This window comes from Macrobrachium nipponense, chromosome 25, assembly GCF_015104395.2.
Source record: "Macrobrachium nipponense isolate FS-2020 chromosome 25, ASM1510439v2, whole genome shotgun sequence".
Classification (NCBI taxonomy): Eukaryota; Metazoa; Arthropoda; class Malacostraca; order Decapoda; family Palaemonidae; genus Macrobrachium; species Macrobrachium nipponense.
Window position 1 is genome coordinate 62,724,803 of NC_087214.1, and position 21,014 is coordinate 62,745,816.

Sequence of the window (21,014 nt, forward strand, 5' to 3'; positions counted from 1 at the left end):
AATTGTGCTGTAATATTTGGAAATGAAACTGGGAGATATTTTTTAAACGTATACAATGGAGGCTTGATGATGAATACCAATTCAGTTTCAAAACATTGGTAGTGGAAAGATCGTCAAGATTATACTTGCATGTCTATTGCTGTAAGTGAGGAACCCAGACTTCCCACTGTTCCAAGACTCCTGTGTGAAACGTTGATTGTGGCAGGCTTAGAGAACTTTTGAACATTGCGCACCAAGACTATACAACAAAATACCGCCTGAAGTGAAGATCATACAAGAAGAAGGCAAATTTAAAGAGAGAACTAAAGACTATCCTATTCTGCTGGAGCTACGATACTGATGAGAAAGCACTAAAAAGACAGTTTTAAAACATAAAAAGCAACTTATTTTGAAAATATGCAAGGGCCTGCAAGAGAGGGGCTCAACCCTGTGGAGGGCCTGTACATAAAACCAAAGAAAGTGATGTGTTTCTGGGGAATCGGGAAATGTCAGGAGTTTGGTCACAGGCAAACAATCCTTAGATAGTCTCAAGCTCTTGGCTCTGGAAAAACCTGCAGCAATGCAAAAACCAGACGAGACGAGGAATCAAGGTGGCACGAAATCTTCTGTGATGTTAATCTTTGTTGAAAACTTCTGTGGGTGGAAGCAAGGAATCATTGTAGTACATATTTTCCAGTTTATTCCAGGAAATAACATAGTTGCAGACCATCTGAGCAGAAGGGATCAGATTCTTCCAATGGAATAGTTTTTACACCCTCAAGACAGGAAGCTTCAAGTCTACGGCTCTCCCTCCCAGGACTCTCAAACAACCACATTCCTAGAAATTTCTTCAAAACCTCCACACGCTTCAGGTAACTTCATGGAGACTCGACCATCTCCTTTGAGCAAGAGGTTTTTCTAAGGTGTCTAGGTTTTATTCTTAAGTCAAGAAGAGAGTCAACATCTACTCTGCATCAAAGGGATTGGCTTCATGGGTTTCCTGCAACCATAGAATAGAATTTTTTATGATGTTCTAAGATGGTATAGATTCCTGCCATTAGAGGATATTGGTCGATGCTTTGCTCTGTGGTATATCATGTTCAAATAGAGGCATTAACATCTCACATTTCAGCAGGGGATAATATATCCTGAATTATTAGAGTAGCTTTACACTGTTCCTTCCTGGAAAAAGTTTTGGGGGAGCATATGAAGCTACATATGCTAGGAAAGGTTTTGAGTCTTCATTTTTTTGTTTGGACACTATATATACTCGTCATTGCTCTATTTTCCTGTAGGCACGAGGTAAACTAATCTCTCTCCCCTTTCCTTAGGCACAAGGTCACTAATCCATTTATACAAGAAAATGGTATCCTTTGCAAGGTGCCACCAGCATTATTTTGAGGGTCTTGGTACTTCATGAATTGTATTTTTCTGTGGAGCTGCTTTGTCCTCAAATTACTATCAACAGAAAGGTAAATTAAATTTCAACAACATACATGAAAATTAATATTTTTTTCACTACGTGACACCTCTTTTATACAACCCCCTCCTCGCTAAAGTGGATATAGAGAAACAAAAATAAAAAATGGTCAAAACACTGGTTTGCCTGGAGGATATAAGTATAGATGGTATATTTTTTTTATGCTGTTTCACTCCTCCATCCTCCCACTTGAGTTGGGGGAATTCAGTTCTCACATAAGCAAGTATTTAAAGAATAAATTATATTTTCAAATTTTACATTGCTTAAGAGATCTTAGTCTTGATCAGTTATACACGATGTAAAGGGATTTTCTTTCAGACACAAATATGGCCTTGTATAATCGATAGGTTTGCAAGGAAAATTTTGTTGACAGACTTATTCTCATCTCCATTGGTATACCAACTTCACCATGGATGCTGTCGATTGCATCATGATATGTGAGTGACGTTTATGGTATTGGTTTTTGTAATTCACTCAATTCTTTAACTGAAGTAGTTTTTATCAGCGAGTCATTTTCTTTTGATTGTCTGAACGGCGTTTCTTTTGAGACATCATGTTAATAAGCGCTGCCAGCTGAGTGGTATAATATTTCTCACTCTCTAAGAACTGTTGTTTTATAACCTTTTAGTTTTTGTAAGGGCAGTCTCATAAAAGGATGATTTACCTACCAATGACAAATCTACAAGACTCCCCATTTTTTTTATGGTGTTTTGTCAGGTGCTAAATTATGTGTGTATGGAATTTAACATTTTTCCAGGCACCATATTCCCTTGTGCCTGCTGAAATATGACCACAAGGTTATATTTAAATGTGTATTTGAATTCTATGGGTAAAGGCCTGCAATACGCCCTTATCATCCTCATATTTTGAGATATATTAACGCTGCATAAGGTAAAGTCAAAATTAAATCCTAACAGTGCATGAAGGAAAAAGGAGGCCTCAGTACTTTAGTTACAGTAGCTGTATAAATTGGAGGTACACCAATGGTATTCAGCACACTGTTCCCAATTGCTTGCAGAGGGCCCAGGCATTAAAGAGCATCTCTTGTGACTGTCCTTAGCGTGACTATCTTTGACATTTACTTGGTCACATAGGCACTTGAGTCACATGCAAACTTTGTTTTGAAGTGGAACACTGAAATTAACAGGGGGCACGTACAAGAAATGTTAAGTTCCGTGTGGCATACCCTTTCCAAAAGTTCAGGCCAGGCCTTCACTCAGAGTGCATTAGGTAGTCAAAGTAAAACTATTCACTAGGTGAAATTGGTAGTCAGATTGCTATTTTATAAACTAAATTCAACAGTAAGGTTGGGGGATGTTTAGCAGTACAATAAACCTGACCGGGAAGAGCCTTTACTAGGCCAAGGTCTGGATAAACTAATCCTTTATATAATAATAATAATATAATAAAGCAGTAAAATAGTCCTAAACAGACCTGGTGGCTACAAGTTTCATAGTTGACATTTTACAATAAGAAATACCATAGGACTCCACTAGCTTGTGTTCATTGAACTCTTACAGTAACAAGGTTCTAGGCTTGAATACAGGTAATTATACATAATGCAGTGAAATATGCACAATAATATGTATCAACATTTTGTTCCATAAGTGAATTGTTGTCACAACTTCCGTATCATTGCCTCAGGGGAAATCATGAAAAACAGGAAAATAAAAAAATCATGGATTCCAAGTTTTTTTAATAATGACATTTACAACTGGGAAAATTTTGCAATCTTGGTTTTCTGCATAAAACATACATATTACTGTATACTGGACAAAAATACAAAACAATATCTGTACAATATATTACAATTGAAAATAAAATGAGATTTATAAATGGTTTGTATTTGACAATAAAACTAAGCCTACACGAGGCCGCACTCCTTCTTTACTAAGTCAGCGTCTGAAAGGAAGAAACAACAGCATTATACAATACATCGTTGGCACCCCCTGGACAAAGAAATGAAATGCTGTGTCCCTGCCTCCTGCCTGCCTCCTCGTACTCAATGTGGGATGACACAAAAAAAACCCTTTCCTTGCCATTTAAAATACTGTGACCAGATCGTAATGTACTGCATTATATGTAACTATATTACCAACTATGCATTTTCATGTTATAAACCTTCATAACTTGATAAATCATTCTTAAATTTCCAGAGAGAAAGAGAGAAGAGGTAGCCCCAAAAGTTGGGGTTAACCTTATCAAGCAAATGATCAAAACAAATACGTTTAGCATTAGTTAGTTTTCTCCGAGAGCAAGTTCTCCAGAAACAAGGGCTCCTTTCCAAAGACAAGTACAAGCCTATGATATCACTTACTTGCAAGCACAATAAATATTAAGTATTCCAGTATAAAAAATAAATAAGATAATCATTATCGTTTTACTCTGGTTTACATCCACACTGATTCAAATTAACTACAGTTTGAGTGTATCTCATATAATGCCCTATGTCGTATAAAATCTTCGGTTTTATGCTTTTAAATTAGTGCGTTGGTTTTATCTTATAAATGCTTACCAGTAAAAATAACTCGACTACACTATCATAATATATATATAATATATTTATATATATGTATAATGTTAACTGACTTGGTATGAATGTCCAACCATTCTGGTGAAAATACCTTACAAAGGTAATTGTCCTGTCTATGAAAATTCTGTACACACTCACTTGGTTGGTCTTAAAGTAGACATTTTCTTCCGAAAGTAAATTACTGTACTTTTACTTGTGTTCAGTACCCGAGAGATGCCAGCTTTACAATATACAGTAATATTCTTCCCTCATAAATTTTTTTTTCTTTTTTTTTTATAATTTTTGTTTTTTGGCCATAACCTATATGTAACTGCAATTGGGCAAACATGCTCCATTGAAATATTTACATAAACTGTACAGATATTAACAGTAGAGATGAACATAAGGACAGGGTATTTACAGAACTATTTTTATTTTACATTCACTATACATCAGTTCTTAAAAATACTTCCTGCTACTGGAAAAAAAGAAAAAAAAAAAAGACGGATAATGTAAAAATTATGTTCCATGTCTAGAACTCAACACATGCTTTTCATTACTGTACATTTACTTTCCACCCAGTGAGGGTAATGATCAGTTCCACAACTTTCTTTTGTACCTTTGCAGTGACTTGAAAATTTATACATATTGTAAGTAACTACAGTTCAGAAAAAAAAAAATTCTTAAAACACAGTTAATCTACTATTCATGAAGGGTAAAATACTGCTGTCCACACTATAACTGTCAGGAAAAAAATAGTTTTTACTCCTAGTAAAAAAAGAAAAACTAAGATTGTGATAAAACGTCTTGTATGTGTATGTGTACTGACCAAATGCACACTTCTCTCCTTAGCTACCAAAGAGCGTGTACTCTGTGTCAGTGAAGTCATTATTTACAATATTCACATTTCAGTAAAAATAAATCTTACACTATGACAGGAATAAAAGAAGGAAAAGTTAACATCTATACTGTTAACATATCGCAATGTCTAACATCACTGTCACTACATGAGGAAATGATAGTGTGGATTGTATACCACGGGAATTCCTTAAAACAAATTTCTAATCGAATGATAAGATAAGCATCGTAGGTTAGGACGTGCAACATCCTCTCCTTTCAGTTGTGTTTTGCATAGTTTATGGGAGTATTTGTAGCATTTGGCTCATCATAGGTACCATATTTACAGAGTGGTGACCATATAACCCCACAATCGAAACTTTGAAAGTAGTGTGGCCTTCGGCTGCCTTGAGTGGCAGTTCCCTTACTTAGGGTTTAACTTGGACTCGCAGCTTTGTTTCTTTTGGTTCAAATGATGCTTTTGATAAGCAAGCAACTTTAGTGCAAAATTTGCTTGGCAGAGTACCAGGAAAAAAGATGCCTTCATTGACCTGGTAATCAGTAATTAGAGTTTTTCCCTATTGCTGTCCCTCATTTGTGAGTCAGGGAGCACTGTTGTTGCTCTGCATGGTGTAGAGGCTCCTCCACACTTTTGTTAAATTGATGGTATTGAACATTTTTGGGGGGTTCTCAAAATTTGTAGAGTTTGTGACGTAGCATTGTAAATTAAGTGCATTTTCATGATTACTGTGAACTGTATTTTCATTCTTTTTTTTATTTATTCTTTAGGTCTGCTTTTCCTAGTATAATCCCAGCATTGTATAAGAATATGGCAAACTATCATAAGATTGCTACAATGCCAGTGCTATGGTTGTTCCACATACCATTTCAGGTAGGATATTTATCAAACATTTTAACCAGACCACAAAATCATTTCTTCAACTCTCAAGGCTGTACCGAATGCTAAATACAGTTATTGTTACTGGGCTTGATTTTGCCAACACAACTGTTTTTACTGCAGGGCTTAAACTTTCCCCCTGAACCATTCAGTCTGAAGTGAACTGGGGCCCTGTATGGTCCACTGCCACAGTAAACATGAGAGCAGTCTCCTTGGCATTGACAGTGATAGCGGCTGTGCATTTTCTAAGTGTCATTTTGGTAAAAAAAAATTGCTACTTTTGTGTTGCCTCTTCTCTCTCTCCATTACAGATACAGTACTCTGTAATTTTGTCAACACTTACTTATAGCAAGCTTCTGTTTTTGTCTAATTAAGCACCTGTCAAAGAAAAAAAATGCAACAGGACCACTTTCATTTCTCATTGCTATATAAAAAAAAATGTACCACTTAGTTTCAGAAAAACAATGTCACCTGTTGGCTCTGTCTGGCATCTGCAAAACTATTCTCCCATAAAACTAGCCACAGCGCTAAAAAGATACTCGCATACTAAACACATGAATACCATAATCATTTGCCACAATTAATAAGGGGGCTGAAAATGGGAATGGAGACTTGGGTTGCAAATATCTTTATAATGGAATAAAAAAATGATGAAAATAATTTTAATAGTGGATGGTATACATCTTCAAAGGAGGGAGGAGTTGTGCAGAGGTTGCAATTTTTTATTTCAGAAACTAGACTAGTCAAAAAATCACCAACATTGTTAAAAACAAAACTTATGGCATTGAAGGGTTAATCACATTTTATGTCTACTGATAAATGAAGATTTGGTGCACTTTGTCAAGTCTTTCTACATTAGCTGAAAGTAAAAGTCAAGCGTTTTGGATACCAAAGACTTGCAATGATATTCATACGTTTTATAGGTGTTCAATATATAACTTTAATGGTATTTGGATGTCAAAAGTTCTTTCCTGCCTGAATTCCCTTCTGATTCAGCTTTTCTTTATTTCTCCTTGATGTTCATCTTCAGATTATCAAATATAAATATGTTCAATCCATGACTTCATTCAGCCTGTGTGTGTGTACATAAATCTTTTGTGTGTATTTCAATTTTATATGTACTGTATTTTTGGTATTGATGGTGATAGCTGAGAAAAAGCTAACAAATTCTAGCTTGACAGGTAAATCTTCATTACCTGAAATTTAAAATACTAACATCACAGCAATGCACCAAAAATGCCATAACATGCATTCCAGTCATTTATCATGATTAGTATTTTACACATCCAGTTGATGTAATACTTCTTGAATGCATAATATTTACATCCAAATTCAATCACAGGTCAGAACAGTTAGTGAACCTGCCTTAAGACCCTGACACCAAGACATTTCAATGTGTTTCAAACAGTCCTATACTCAGAATTCATCACATTTCCAGTGATCGATGATGCAATTCCCAAAATACCATAACACCACAGGCTGAGTGACATGTAAGAAGGGCTCATCAAGTATGGAATAACCAAATAACAGTTATAGTACTCTTAATACATTGTTTCCATACTCAAATTGCGCACATGTGGAATGAAGATCCCCGTGTATAAGATTCTAGTAGTGACTAACTATCATCAGTATGCAACACCACACGCGTTTTTTCCACTTTTGTTTTAAATCGCTATCAACAACCACTTGAACATCTACAATTTTCTTTCAGAGTACAAAGTCTTCCTTTCCCTATAACTACGTAAAGGGTTGGCACAGTGGAGTATAATATCCAAGGATTATTGCATACTGTATAACATTTTCACAATTTATCAGTGAAGGTTACCCAAACATAATAAAGGTCTTGGTTGAGGCTCACTCACTTTTTATCAACATTGCTCAACTCATCCATAAGAAAGAATTTTAATGAAAATAAAATGAAATTTCATCTACCCACAATTTCCCTTCAACCGATCATACATAAAACTACAATTACAGTCATGTGCTTGGCAGAAAGAGGAACAACAAACAGAATAAAAAAAATAAAACTGTCAAATTTCAAATTCACGGTCAAGGAAGTCAAATGTGCTGTACAAAATGGATATAAGGATTAAAAACAAAAAAGGAATAATGATGCATAGTCATATAAAGGCCTCTTTTCCTGAAATCTTGGTCAATTCAAGGCAGAAACATATCTTCCAACCCAGTCAGTTTAAGGCAGAAGTACACAGTTCAAACCCAGTCAATTCAAGGCAGAAGTACACTGCTCTGACCCTCTATTCTTGACACTGAAAAACTGTACCATATATTGAATATACATAATGAAATTCTTTGGCATAGAGCAGCACATTTTATGTAAATTATAATAGAAATGCTAAGCTTACACTAAGCCTTCAAAAAAAAAAGAAGGTCAAGAAGTATTGTACTCTTATTTTCTATTTCAAAGGATTCATTTGCAGTCTCCTAAAAGCTGATCATTTCCACGGTTAAAGTCTGACCACAGAGTCAGTAGTTGAACCTTAAACTTTGATTTACGACCACATATCACACTAAAATTGGAATCATAAGCTTGGGATTGAACCAAAAGAAAAAAAACCTTAAGATATTCACATGGAACATTTGGTGAATAAGCTTACTGTTGTAAAAATATTAAAGTTGGGAGGACCTTGGGGCAACAATTGCAGCACTAGCACGATGAAACCTACTTAATGTCTGATCCCTATGACCTGACAAGCTTCTCAGAGGTATGGATGCTTTTCAAGACTAATAGATATACATGGTGGTGAGGCTGCTATCTACTTTAATTTTCTAGCCAATTCTTACTAATAACTTAAGCTTTGTTTGTATTGAGGTTTATTTAATTATTAACACAATTTTTGTTTGTTTCATGTTTAGTTGAATTAAATATATCTATTTTTTTAGTCTGAAATGGTCTACAGGAAGCTTAAGAGCGGAAAGAAGTGTTAATGTTTGGCAAGATTCAACCAAAATTAAGGTGTTTCTCTTTCCCATGTCAACTGCGCTGCAGTGTTGCAACTCCAGGTGGCCATGCCAGATAATTTCAAGTTAAAACTAAAGCAATGCATCCCAACTAAAGCAGTGCATCCCATTGTCATGGAATTAAACATCTCAAAACTAAATAATGCCTTAATTCCCTTCCACTTGTTCTTTTCAATCACATCAATATTAGACAGCAGGTTTTTTTGGTGTGTTCAGTGCAAAATACTGATAGTTTCAAGACAGACAAGTAAATTGTAAGTAGTCAACAAAGTTTATGGAAAGGGGAACCTAGACCATACAGTAACTTGACAGCACAACCCTAACAATGACATGAAATAGCTCAAGAGGCCTGAAATTAAAGAAAGACGAAAAACATCAACTTGGTCATGGTCAAAACAAGAGATATCACAATAAAAACTAATCTAAACATCTAAATACTCATTACCCCCCTAAAAGCAAGAAGTACACGTCGGAAAGATGTTCTTCTGGTTGCCTAGCAGCACCAAACATGCCCTTAAATAAGTTACTGGAGAGTTAAATACTTAAAAAGAAACACTAAACTTAAATTTCCTGAGTGTAAATTGCTATATTCTAAACTTAAGTGTAAATTCGGTCGAAACAGTGGTTCAGATGACTATCATTGCGAAACGTAAGGTCAATAAAATTATTTGGGCACTAACAAATAATTACATCTAGACCCATAAGAGTCCTCAAATTCCTTCAAGGGAGACAGAAAACTTCACTAATTCATCATTTGTAAATATAAGAACAGCAACCTATGTAGAAAGATGTTATTGTATATTGTATAAGTACAAATTTAAAAAACAAAGATTCAAAACTAATGAACAAATTATTAATTATATTGGATAAAACAATACCTAATTAGCTAAGAAAGTACATCATCCTGCTCCAAAAAGAAGCGTCCTCATAAACAAAATAATTCTTGATCCCAATACCAAAGACTTGCAGATGTACCCAAACAAAACTCGCACCTACTTTTGATGCGCAAAAGACAGACCAGAGTGTCCGGGTACAGCTGCAGTCAACCATGCTCAATGCGTAATAAGGAAAGGAAAACCGTTCAATGTAAAAGAATAAAAATAAATATTTTTCTTATGCACTGATTAGGATATTCACATGTTGTATTTACAAAAAATATATAATTTGTGTACAAATTAATAGCTGCCTAAATAATGACGACAAACATTTAAAACAATTCAAACTTAAATAAATACAAAATCTGTCACCAGGAAAAAAAAAAAAATTCATGACAAAACTACCAATGGAAGACATTCTGATAAGCATTGCCAATGTTAATAAACCAAATTACAGCTTGACAGCAGTATTTCAATGGAACATATAAAGTGATATTCGAGAAAAGGAAGACCAAGACCATATGATAATGCTGATGAAAAAATTCCTCTTTGATTTTGAGAAGTACAATGACTAACAATAATTAATAAATATAAATCCATGGCATCCTCTATGGCTACTGAATACAGGGTCCTACCAAGCACTGATCACGGCACACTCGAAAGCTCAGACTGATCCTTTGGACTACTCACACTATGCTTGGGACAGAAGGACATGAAGGTTTGACGATCTAGAGTCCAATGCAGTTGTGTGGCGCACGGTACGTGGACCATGAGAGGGCACCCTTTTCCTAAGCATCCAATGGTGGCCCCTGCTTCACTGCAGTTAGTACAAACCTGCATGAAAAATACAAGAAAGTAAGAATGTACCTAAATTTTTGACAAGTTAATCCAAATTGCTGGATTTTTCCACTGAATTAAGCAACATTCAAAATCAGTATGTATGACTAAAGAGAATGAAGTATCCATTAAAATTCTCAGCAGTTTCAGCAAACTATCAAATCAAAACAGTCAACTGTTATTCTTCAATATAAATTCAAGAGAGATCTATCAGCATCTTAACTGGGTTAAGAACCCAGTTCAACTATTTCTATTTCCTTGTCAGTGTCATTAGAGATGGTTTAAAAAATTACCAATACAAGTACTACAGACCTAATGAGCTGCTCAAGTTCTAAAAATCTTGACACTTTATGAGACTGTATGTACTACCTTAATACCCAAATATACACCAAGGATTTCATGGATCCACAGCAGAAACAACTTAGCCAATATATTAATGAATCTTCTAAGATTGCAACCTATAAATATATTGTATATACAGATAAGATTGTGATTTCAGATAATAGTTTGGGCACAACAAAATCAAGAAGAAATCATAAGCACTAACTGGTGAAAAGTCAGACAAAGCAATGCAGCTGGTGCCAAAGATATGCTGCTATACAACTACAGTACAATGTAATACCCAAAACAACACTTTAAATAGTACCCCATACAAGTGACAATGAGGCAAAAATTGCATAATGTTGGAGAACACATAAATGTTATCAGATGCCTAACTCTGTAAATGGAAACCTGATGTAATAACAGTCACAATAGTAAAAGCATACTCAAGTACTGTGCTGTACTATGATTAAACTTAATAAACTAGCAAATTATGGGGGCACGGAAGTGCACAAGTGCGGGCTGAATGGTGATATGCATTTTATTTTTTCTACGCCCTAAACAATAGGAATTTTTTTATGATGATAACGTTATGACATTTACTTGCTCATATTAACCAATGGAACATTTCTTGGGGAAAAGAAAGACTATCAGTGCTAACCCAATTACCCTTGATGCAAAGAATTCAGATATTCACCAAAATCCTTAACAGTTCTTAACCCTCTTACGCCGATTGGACTGATATAAACGTCGAGTCAAAATGTCTCCCGTATGCCGATTGGACGTATCATACGTCGGCTCAAAAAAGTTTTTTTTAAAAATTCGCGGAAAAATACTTATAGGCCTACCAGCCGAAAACTTTTGTATCACGCGCCTTGGGGGATGCTGGGAGTTCACGGATCAAGGCGTTGTTTTGTTTACAATCGCTACGCAGGCGCGCAGTGCGAATTTCTTTCTTATCGCACTAAAAAAGTATCAGTGACACATCTCGGAAATTATTTCGTCACTTTGACATAATTATTGCACCATTTTAAATTATCCTTTACATGAAGTATTATATATGAAAATGTGCGCAATTTCATGCACAATACAACTAAAAAATACTCATGATTGTAGCTTTTATCAGTTTTGAAATATTTTCATATAAATAACGATAAGTGCAAAAATTTCAACCTTCGGTCAACTTTGACTCTACAGAAATGGTCGAGAAACGCAATTGTAAGCTAAAACTCTTACATTATAGTAATATTCAATCATTTGCCTTCATTTTGCAACAAATTGGACGTCTCTAGCACAATATTTCAATTTATGGTGAATTTATGAAAAACTTTTTCCTTACGTTCGTGCGATAACTCTTCCGATAAATTTTTTCGTCGTTGTGCGATTGTCCCTAATGTTTGCACCCTTTTAAATTTGCCGTTACATAAAGTTTTATATATGGAAATGTGCGCAATTTCATGCACAATACAACAAAAAACAACCCATGGTTGTAGCTTTTATCCGTTTTGAAATATTTTTCATATAAATAACGTTAAGTGCAAAAATTTCAACTTTTCGGTCAACTTTTGACTCTACCGAAATGGTCGAAAAACGCAATTGTAAGCTAAAACTCTTATATTCTAGTAATATTCAATCATTTACCTTCATTTTGCAACGACTTGGAAGTCTCTAGCACAATATTTCGATTTATGGTGAATTTATGAAAAAAAAAAAACATTACGTTCGCGCGGTAACTTCCGAAAAAATCAGAATTTTTTTGTGCGATTGTCGAAATGTTTGCACCATTTAAAATTAGCTGTTACATAAAGTTTTATATATGAAAATGTGCGTAATTTCATGTAGAATACAACTAAAAATGATTGAAGGTTGTAGCTTTTCTCTTTTTTCGAAATATTTGCATATAAATCACGATAAATAGAAAAAAACCACGTTCGGTCAAATTTGACTCTACCGAAATAGTTGAAAAACGCAATTGTAAGCTAAAACTCTTACGGCCTAGTAATATTCTGTCATTTTTCTTCATTTTGAAACAAATTTGAAGTCTCTAAAACAATATTGTGATTTATGGTGAATTTTTGAAAAATATATTTACCTTCACTCCGCGCGCCGATTCGCGGCCGAAAGTCTCCGAAATACGTACATGGCATTATCCTAATATTTGCTCCTTTTCATATTAGCCTTTTTATAGAGTTTCATATATCAAAATGTGTGCAAATTCATGAAGAATACAATAAAAAATAATTGAAGGTTGTAGCTTTTTCCATCTTCGAAATATGTCCATATAAAAAAATATATATATTAAAATTTCGACATTCGGTCAAATTTAACTCGTCCGAAATGGTCGAAATCTGCAATTCTAATCTAAAACTCTTACAGTATCGTAATATTCAATCATTTGTCTTAATTTTGAAACAAATTGGAAGTCTCTAGAACATTATTTAGAATTACGGTGAATTTTTGAAAATAACATTTTTTTACGTCCGCTCGTTACGAATTCGTACATCATTTTGTGATAATATTTTCCGGTGTTGCTTTTATTGTTTTACAATGTATTATATATCAAAATGATCGCAATTTAGTGTACAATACAACGCAAAAAAAAGTAACTGGTTAGCTTTGACCGTTTTCTGCACAGCGTGATTTGAATACAATTATGTATGAAATTTTTTTTTTCGCTACCATATATCGCATTATTTACATATGATAATGATATTATTTTTCATTTCTGATGGTTGCATTCTAAACTTCAGGCAATGACAAAAAAAGGAGCCAAAAATGAACTCTTAATCTTCAAAAGTACGCGCGCTGTAATTTTTTGAAAAAATTATTTTTTCCACTTCCGCGCTCACTCCAAACCAGGCCCGGCATACGGGAGACGTTTTGATTTTTAGGGCTCCGGCGTAAGAGGGTTAAAACCCTAAACGGAAAAAAAAAAAATCTTACACTGTCCTGAGCATGAATAACTGCTTCTTCTAAACCGCAAAGTTTACTATTAATGATGTGAACGCCCGGAGACCATAGTAGGCACAATTCGTGTACCCAGCATTCAGTTCCAGGAGGTCGAGCCTCGGCTGGGGCAGTCACTGGGGTGATAGGGTCTCCAGTTGAGCCTTCTTTAGTATTACTTGTACTAATGGGATTTGAAGTATCTTGGATTTGTTGAGGTCCAACTTCTTTGGATCCAGGACGACACTGCAAAGAAAAATTTAAGAACACTTTAGAAAAAAGAAGAGAAAAGAGAGAGGGGTCGGCGTGCTAAACTTAACTGTGCTATCAGTTGTTTTTTATACAACTATGGAAACTTATGGGATTTACAGTCTGTTACTGCCATATGTTTGTTACTAAGAGTGGGCTTATCAGTTAGTTATGCACTGAATAGGATGAAGTGGTATCTCTGAAACATACCAGATTGTCAGAAAAGTATTTCGGCACAATTATTTGTGACCGTACTCGTTCGGAGTGTGAGATTCCCCACCTAGAGCAGCAGAGGTGTTATAAAGCACAATCCCTCATGTTAGGGTCCACTGACACAAGGCACAGTACTTCCATAACAAGACCACAAATCTGAGCACCTATCATTAAGGCCACTGTTCATCAAAGGAGCTGACAGGAGAATTTCAAAAACTATGTACTGTAATCCCAAGTTACTATGGCAAATTTTTAAATACTGTACTGGAAAACTAAAAGCAAAAAAAGCAGTCATGTTTACTACCTTCAATTATAGACAAGCTAAAAACAACAGAACTAAAAGCCTTACTTGCATATCAAAACAATAAATAAAAATGAATGTTTGCAGTTTTTTTTTTTTTTTGTAACATCAAGTCACATATATCAGAAAAATCTAAACATGACATATGGTGCAGGTCTATACTTGTATATTTTATATACACGCACTATATATCTCTTAAGCACAACGAACTTAGGCAACAAGTCCCAAAACAGTTCTGGGATCTATTACGTATCTTTCATCCAACAAAAGGGACCAACATAAAATGACCACTAAGACAAATTTATCCAAAGCAGTTACACAATGCATGGTACTGAAATAAAGGAAAACAAGGTAACATCACAAGTTGAACATATATTTACATATTTATGAATAATATCTAATATCATCAGACAGTTGTGCAGTGCCTCTCTGCACTCTAAAATACCTAGGTGTTCACAACTATCAGTAAACTGTACCACACTCAACTACAACATTCATCACATACAAAATTAGCTAGCACCACTCCTCTAGATAGTATTTAAAATGCTTAAAATGGTTCGCTCTTCTGTAATTATTTGAAATGTATTCAATTTTCCTTAGGATAACAAATATTTAACAAAAATCTGTTAGGATTCATTCTTGTAATACTGTATTGATAGTTTATGAAACTTCAACAAAATGCCAATTTTCATCAAATATCTACTAACTATCAATAAACAGGAGACAGCCACCAACTAAATGACCAAAACATTCACCCAGTATTATTTCATGTTCAACAACAACATTGTTAAGAAATTTACAGACCCAGAGATAATCTTTAGTTACTTAAGTCACAAGAGTGAATCACTGAAGATAACATCCTATATTTTTGTTATGATTTCAAAAGATTAAATAGCCAATGTCCCATGAAATCCTAGCAATATGCAAAGACTAACTTTATAGGTACAAGAATCTTTCCCCCTTCTTGAAATTCGTGGCGAGAAAGAAAAGGATGGAATAAACAGTACACTGTACGTACTGTTACTGTACATAGTACTGTGCTAAACAAAGTATCATAGCTGGGTCAAGAGCATTACTGGAGAGGTCAGTTGAATATATATATATATATATATATATAATTAATAAAGAGCATGTGTTACAGGACAAAGCCAAATGGCCATGAACTGGAAAAGCAAGCATTCATTCACAGGTCAGAATGCCCATGTTTGATAATGTGGCAGTGCTAAGAGGGTAGGGTAAGATGGAAATTTGAACATGATGTTTACTTTAGAAAATAGAAAAAAAAAAAAAAAAAAAAACAATAACCCTACTATACCAAGTAATGCCTAAAAACAGAAAAGAATAGCATTGGTAATTAGGAAGATGGTACATAAAAAATCAGAGGCAAGTGTGCTTAAGTGTAACTTAAGTAAAGGAACGCCATCTTAAGAATGCAAATGACCAATGGCAGTGAGGTTGTGTAAGAGCCAAGGGTTTGAGAAAACTAAAGCATGGTATGGCAACTAAATCCAATGCCTGGGATAACCAAAAAGTTAAGTTTAGCAACCCCAATTACCCATAGCAAGCAACCGACCATTAAAGACATAACCCAATTCTGGAAACATCCTGAAACACATTCAACTCCTCCCTCAACATTTTCATGGAGCCAAACTACCTACACCAAGAATCTTCCTCTCACTCATGCGAAGGACTATCATACACATCTTGTCTACACGAAGGTGGTCTCCTCTGAATATTCTATGACAGGAGAGTGTCCTGTTCCCTAAACCTCCAACTCAAGGTGCTTTGCTATCTACTATGCCATATAACTTTGCACAAAACAATTTATGGGGAAAGAACATCACTTCAAAAAATGAACCAAAACCTGAATTAAAACTCTCTTTCCAAATGGCCACACTAGATCTGGTTGCTGTGGCAATCTTTGTCTCCCCAACATGAGAAAAGAGCCCAAGGAGTGTGGGTACAAAGGGCAGGGTTTGTTCATCCATGCTTGAAGTTCCATACCAGGCAAGCTTAACGACAGAACGGGATAACAGAACATACATGGATACTAGAGGTGGCAAAGACTCCCATTTCCTTAATGTTTATGCTTCTAGATGAAAGAAATATTTAAAATTGGTCCTATTTATCTTCACAGCACACCCATTACTATACTACACGCAAGTAAAAAATAAAAAAAAAATCCTATTATGTAATCAAGACACTTTACGTATTTTGAGTTTTAAATGCATTACCACCAGTAACAAGTGACCTTTGAATTATTTTGAGACGAACATCAAGGCTTCAAAATACAACCAACTTATATAAAACATACAATGCACTTATGGTCCTTTTACACTTATTGTATGGTAATACTGTTCCACATACATTTTTTCCAAACATCAGCATGGCTTATGCTACCAAGTGCACATGCTATGACAACAAATCTTCCAATAAGCAAAAAAGGAGTTCACTTCATGAGCATTAAATGACTTGTAAATATATGATGGTTATAATAGTAAAACAAAGCCTAAGATATATAATAAGAGTATTAAATGTGCTAAAAAAAAAGTTATTCTGAAGAACAAAGCAGAGCAGAAAAATGTAGATACGATGCATGACAAATAAAAACTACAGGAACAATGAAAACATCTACAAACAAGTACAAGGTACAACCATGCAAGTCTTGAAAGGAAGGTGGTTTACAATCATGCATTAACAGGCCCAAAGGAGATCTTACCAGCATCCGAGCGGGAGTTGCTGCTGGGACGAATCTCCATGGTGGGGAGCATCCTCCAAGTTCCAACTGGTCAAAAGACATCCCACATAGAATCAGAGCCAAGAACAGAGTTCTTACCTACCTCGCAGCACACATTTAAAGCTTATACATTGCAGAATACCCACTGCAATAACTGTTATGCATATTGCAATAGAACCTCAGAATCAAGGCATATATAGAGCAAAAATGTAATGAGACAATCCAGTGATGAATTTCAATGCTCAGGATCAAATACGAAACAAAATTCTTATATACAAATCTCAAAATTCATAACACTACACCTCTAAAACATGGTTCACTACTCTCAGCCTTTCATAACAACTGACAGTACACTACAACACACTAGAATATTTTATAATTTTCAGAAATATTTGCAAAGTATTGCACTGTATATATATTTTAAATGTAGGACTTCAAGAATATAAAGGACAAAAATTGGGGGGGTTAGTTTCATTATTACAGATGTGTAAGCTCTCTGCACATCTAACACAACACATGAGAATGTGACCAATCAATCTGATATAAATGGAACATTAACAATGTCTGCACAGTATCTTTATCTGGCACGTGAGGAACATAATTTTCATATTCATTCCAATGAAGGTGTGCCTGAGAGCGAGATCCTTATAAACACCAAAAAACAAAACTTCTCTCTTCAAACACAAACTATCTCCAGCCTTGATTTCTGATGTGATATTTGGACCTTTTCAACATACTAGTCAAACCTGGTTACACTGGCTAAAAATGACATATGACTACAAAGGGAAATTATTTTCCTAGCAACATATCAAGACATAGTCATAATCCACATATGTAAAAGCTTTAAATGTGTTTTGAATCAGAATATAATACCCCCATGCACACACTTCTTTTTGTGATTACAAAAAAAAAAAGACCAGTGCCTCAATTACCTAGCATGGTGCATTACATTTCCTTCTGCAGACACTTACGTATTTGACATTTCAAGTAAACTCTCAGAGTTAATTAGATTTTCTGCATATCTTATCATGCATACCTTCAGTTATATTTTCAAATTTATGCTTCAGTCACAAAAAATAATGAATACTATTCTCAATATTTTACAGATTAGATTTACGTACTTGCCAATGAACTTTTTACTGTTATAATTCAAGATTTAATGACAGGATTGAGAAAACATTACTGCTTCTCTACTCACACGAAATGATTAAACAAAAGCAGTAATTGTTTTCGCAATTATCTTCAAAAAGGCTACATAAAATCCCAAAGTAACTACTAGATACAAAACCCAGCTCTTCTTCCCATGCATTTAGATGGCCTTACAAGAGGTGTCGATCAGTAAGGCTTGGCACCCAAATAGTGAAAGTATGAGCAAATGATGTTAGTTTTCATTATGACACAATTCACACAAGTTTTGTGACTCCATTTTCTACAGTGTCCCTGCACACACAAAAGTGGACAGAAAATATTTTTCTACTATGGCTGCTAACTTCATTTTCAAACATTAAGAAACAGTAGTATACCACAATGCTTTGTTACCCTTGCAAACTTAGCCAGAACTGGGGTAAAGTAGATACTAGTTTTAAGAGGTTATGACTAGAATCTCTTGGGCCACTCTAATAGCACTTCCAAGATTACCAACTGCATTTTTTCCCTTCCATTCCCGCTCGTTTTCCTTTAGCACACCTGCCTACATTAGTGTGCAGTTTTAAGCTGCTATGCGCTAGTGACCTTTTGGCCCTTACAAAATATCCACTCGAATCTTAAGCTCTGCCTTCCTGTTCATCTTAAGGTCCATGATCTCAACTGGCAGATAAGTTAAGTCTATCCTCAAATAACATGAAAAATCCATTACACTCCATATTCTTACTTTCAACTCCTAAAGTAGATGAGTCAAAATGTTATAATGCATCATATAAAAGTTTGTTATAAACATGGGAAATCGTGCTTTACTTTAGCAAACTACCTCAGTTCTTAGGTAAGACTTTTACAAAACTATTACTAGAGCGGTGGAAATTTACATTAAAAGAAATCCATTGCCACAGTTCACTGGATAATGGGCAGTGTCTGCTGTCAAGTAAATTCAGGCAGGTTAAATGGGCAGCTTTCAACATAACAAAGTGAGCAAACTAAGAGGGGGAGCTACCTAGTAATGTGTATATTTGTGGGAAATAAGGGTAGACCAAGCAAGTCAAGATCCACTGTCATCACCACAACAGTATTGTGATAATTAGGAAACTTTTTTATTCGATTTTATACAGAAAAAGTTCTCTAAATGCTGTGTACACACGCTTCCTGTGACCACCTCACACCCACTCACTACCCCTGTAAAGTACCATTGTAATATAAAGTACAACATCTCAAGTGGAGAGTAGTTATTGCTGTTTGGTTCTACATAAGAAGGATTAGAGAGAAGACCGTGGCAGGCACATTACAAAAACTTCACGCAAGTGGTCATGGTGATGTCCATCAAGGATTGGCATGAAGTGTCCTTTTCTGTTCATCATAGCAATGGAGGACCCGAACCTACTAAGAAATGCAAAAAAGGTAGGCCCTAAGAAATTCCTATAACACAGACAGATGACGTGGTACTAAAAACAATCAAATCAGTGGAAAAGGTCAATAGATGTGTTTCAAAGATCAAAGAGTGAACAGAGAAAAGGACTGAAAGGTTAGTTTTGGTTTCACACAGCATCAAATAAAAAATATTAGGTACCAAAATCATTAAAAATCTCACAAGAATCCTCAAACCCACAAATGAAGACTTGTTAAATGACAAGTTGCAGATGTATAAAACTTGGCAATATAGTACTTAAGGTATTGATCAGATAACCTAGCCTTTATAAAATACTGTTTATATAGGCAACAGGTTACCTTTGTGTGATCATAAGTTTAACCCTTGACTAAAAATTTGGAATGTTAAACCTTGACAAAATCTAAAGAAATATACCTCCTAGGAAGCACAAGTTGAAATTTTTTTAGTTAAAACAGTTGTAAATAAATCACTATCAATCGGTCTCTTGTACATTATCATTTTTTTCAAATACATACCTGACAAAAAAAAATTGTGTTGTATTTTTAATTAATTTGAGATAAGGTTGACCTTGAATTTTGATTTCAGTATAATTTTTGTTTCTTTCGCAATTATGTGAATATTTTAGCCTTACTTTTCTAAATGATGATGAAATCGTACGTATTTACTACAGTGGTTGTAAATTATGTTATGAGCTGACCACCTACTATGAGATTCAGGGCCTCTGCAACACAGTTTTTTCGCAATATCTTTTTATCTATGCATTTCATAAATATAACGCTTATTCAGAATACATATTATATCTACACATAAATTTTGACTGTATTCTGCATTACGTAGGTTGAATAAATTTGGTACTTATAATGCAAAAGTGACTTTTTTTGAAGACAGGCCATCTTACTCAGAGAAAAGGTTTCGAACGCACTCGTTACGTAACTTATGACAGCATTTCTTCCCTCTTTCTCGATGGATGATTGGCTATACGTAATGAAGGCTATACCTCTGGCAACAATGACATACAAATTTAAATACAAGCAAAGCAGCAAACCTTTATGAACTCTGAAACCTCTCCACTGATAATTGTCATAATGAACAAACCAACAAAATATGTTAATAAATAAAAAAAAACACTTCGATTATTAGTCTAACTCCCAAAATAGGTTTCCTAAGAAATTACAGTCTACTTTATAGGTCACAATCAGATTGACAAGATGTAGGGAATAGTTGGTAATTTTCAAAAACATAGTAGACAAGCTTGATTTGATAACTGCTATATCCAATGTCAAGCAATTTTTATTTATTGGCTATCTACCTATT

At 34.8% G+C, this 21,014-nt stretch overlaps 1 protein-coding gene across 5 annotated transcripts in view; it reads right to left on the reverse strand.

Annotated features, from left to right (window-relative positions):
• Positions 1–3,138: 3,138 nt before the first annotated feature.
• The window catches only part of LOC135199443 (mucin-17-like), a 34,478-nt gene continuing 16,602 nt past the window's right edge, over positions 3,139–21,014 (reverse strand). For 3 of the 5 annotated variants that reach the window (XM_064227483.1, XM_064227486.1, XM_064227485.1), the window contains exons 5-7: positions 17,147–17,212; positions 13,662–13,910; positions 3,139–10,394 (exon numbers count right to left, since the gene is read on the reverse strand). In XM_064227483.1, coding sequence (XP_064083553.1) covers positions 10,206–10,394; positions 13,662–13,910; positions 17,147–17,212 — 504 coding nt within the window. In that variant the 3' untranslated portion in view covers positions 3,139–10,205. The remainder of the gene's footprint in view (positions 10,395–13,661; positions 13,911–17,146; positions 17,213–21,014) is intronic. The other 2 variants (XM_064227487.1, XM_064227488.1) reach the window with 2 other exon arrangements.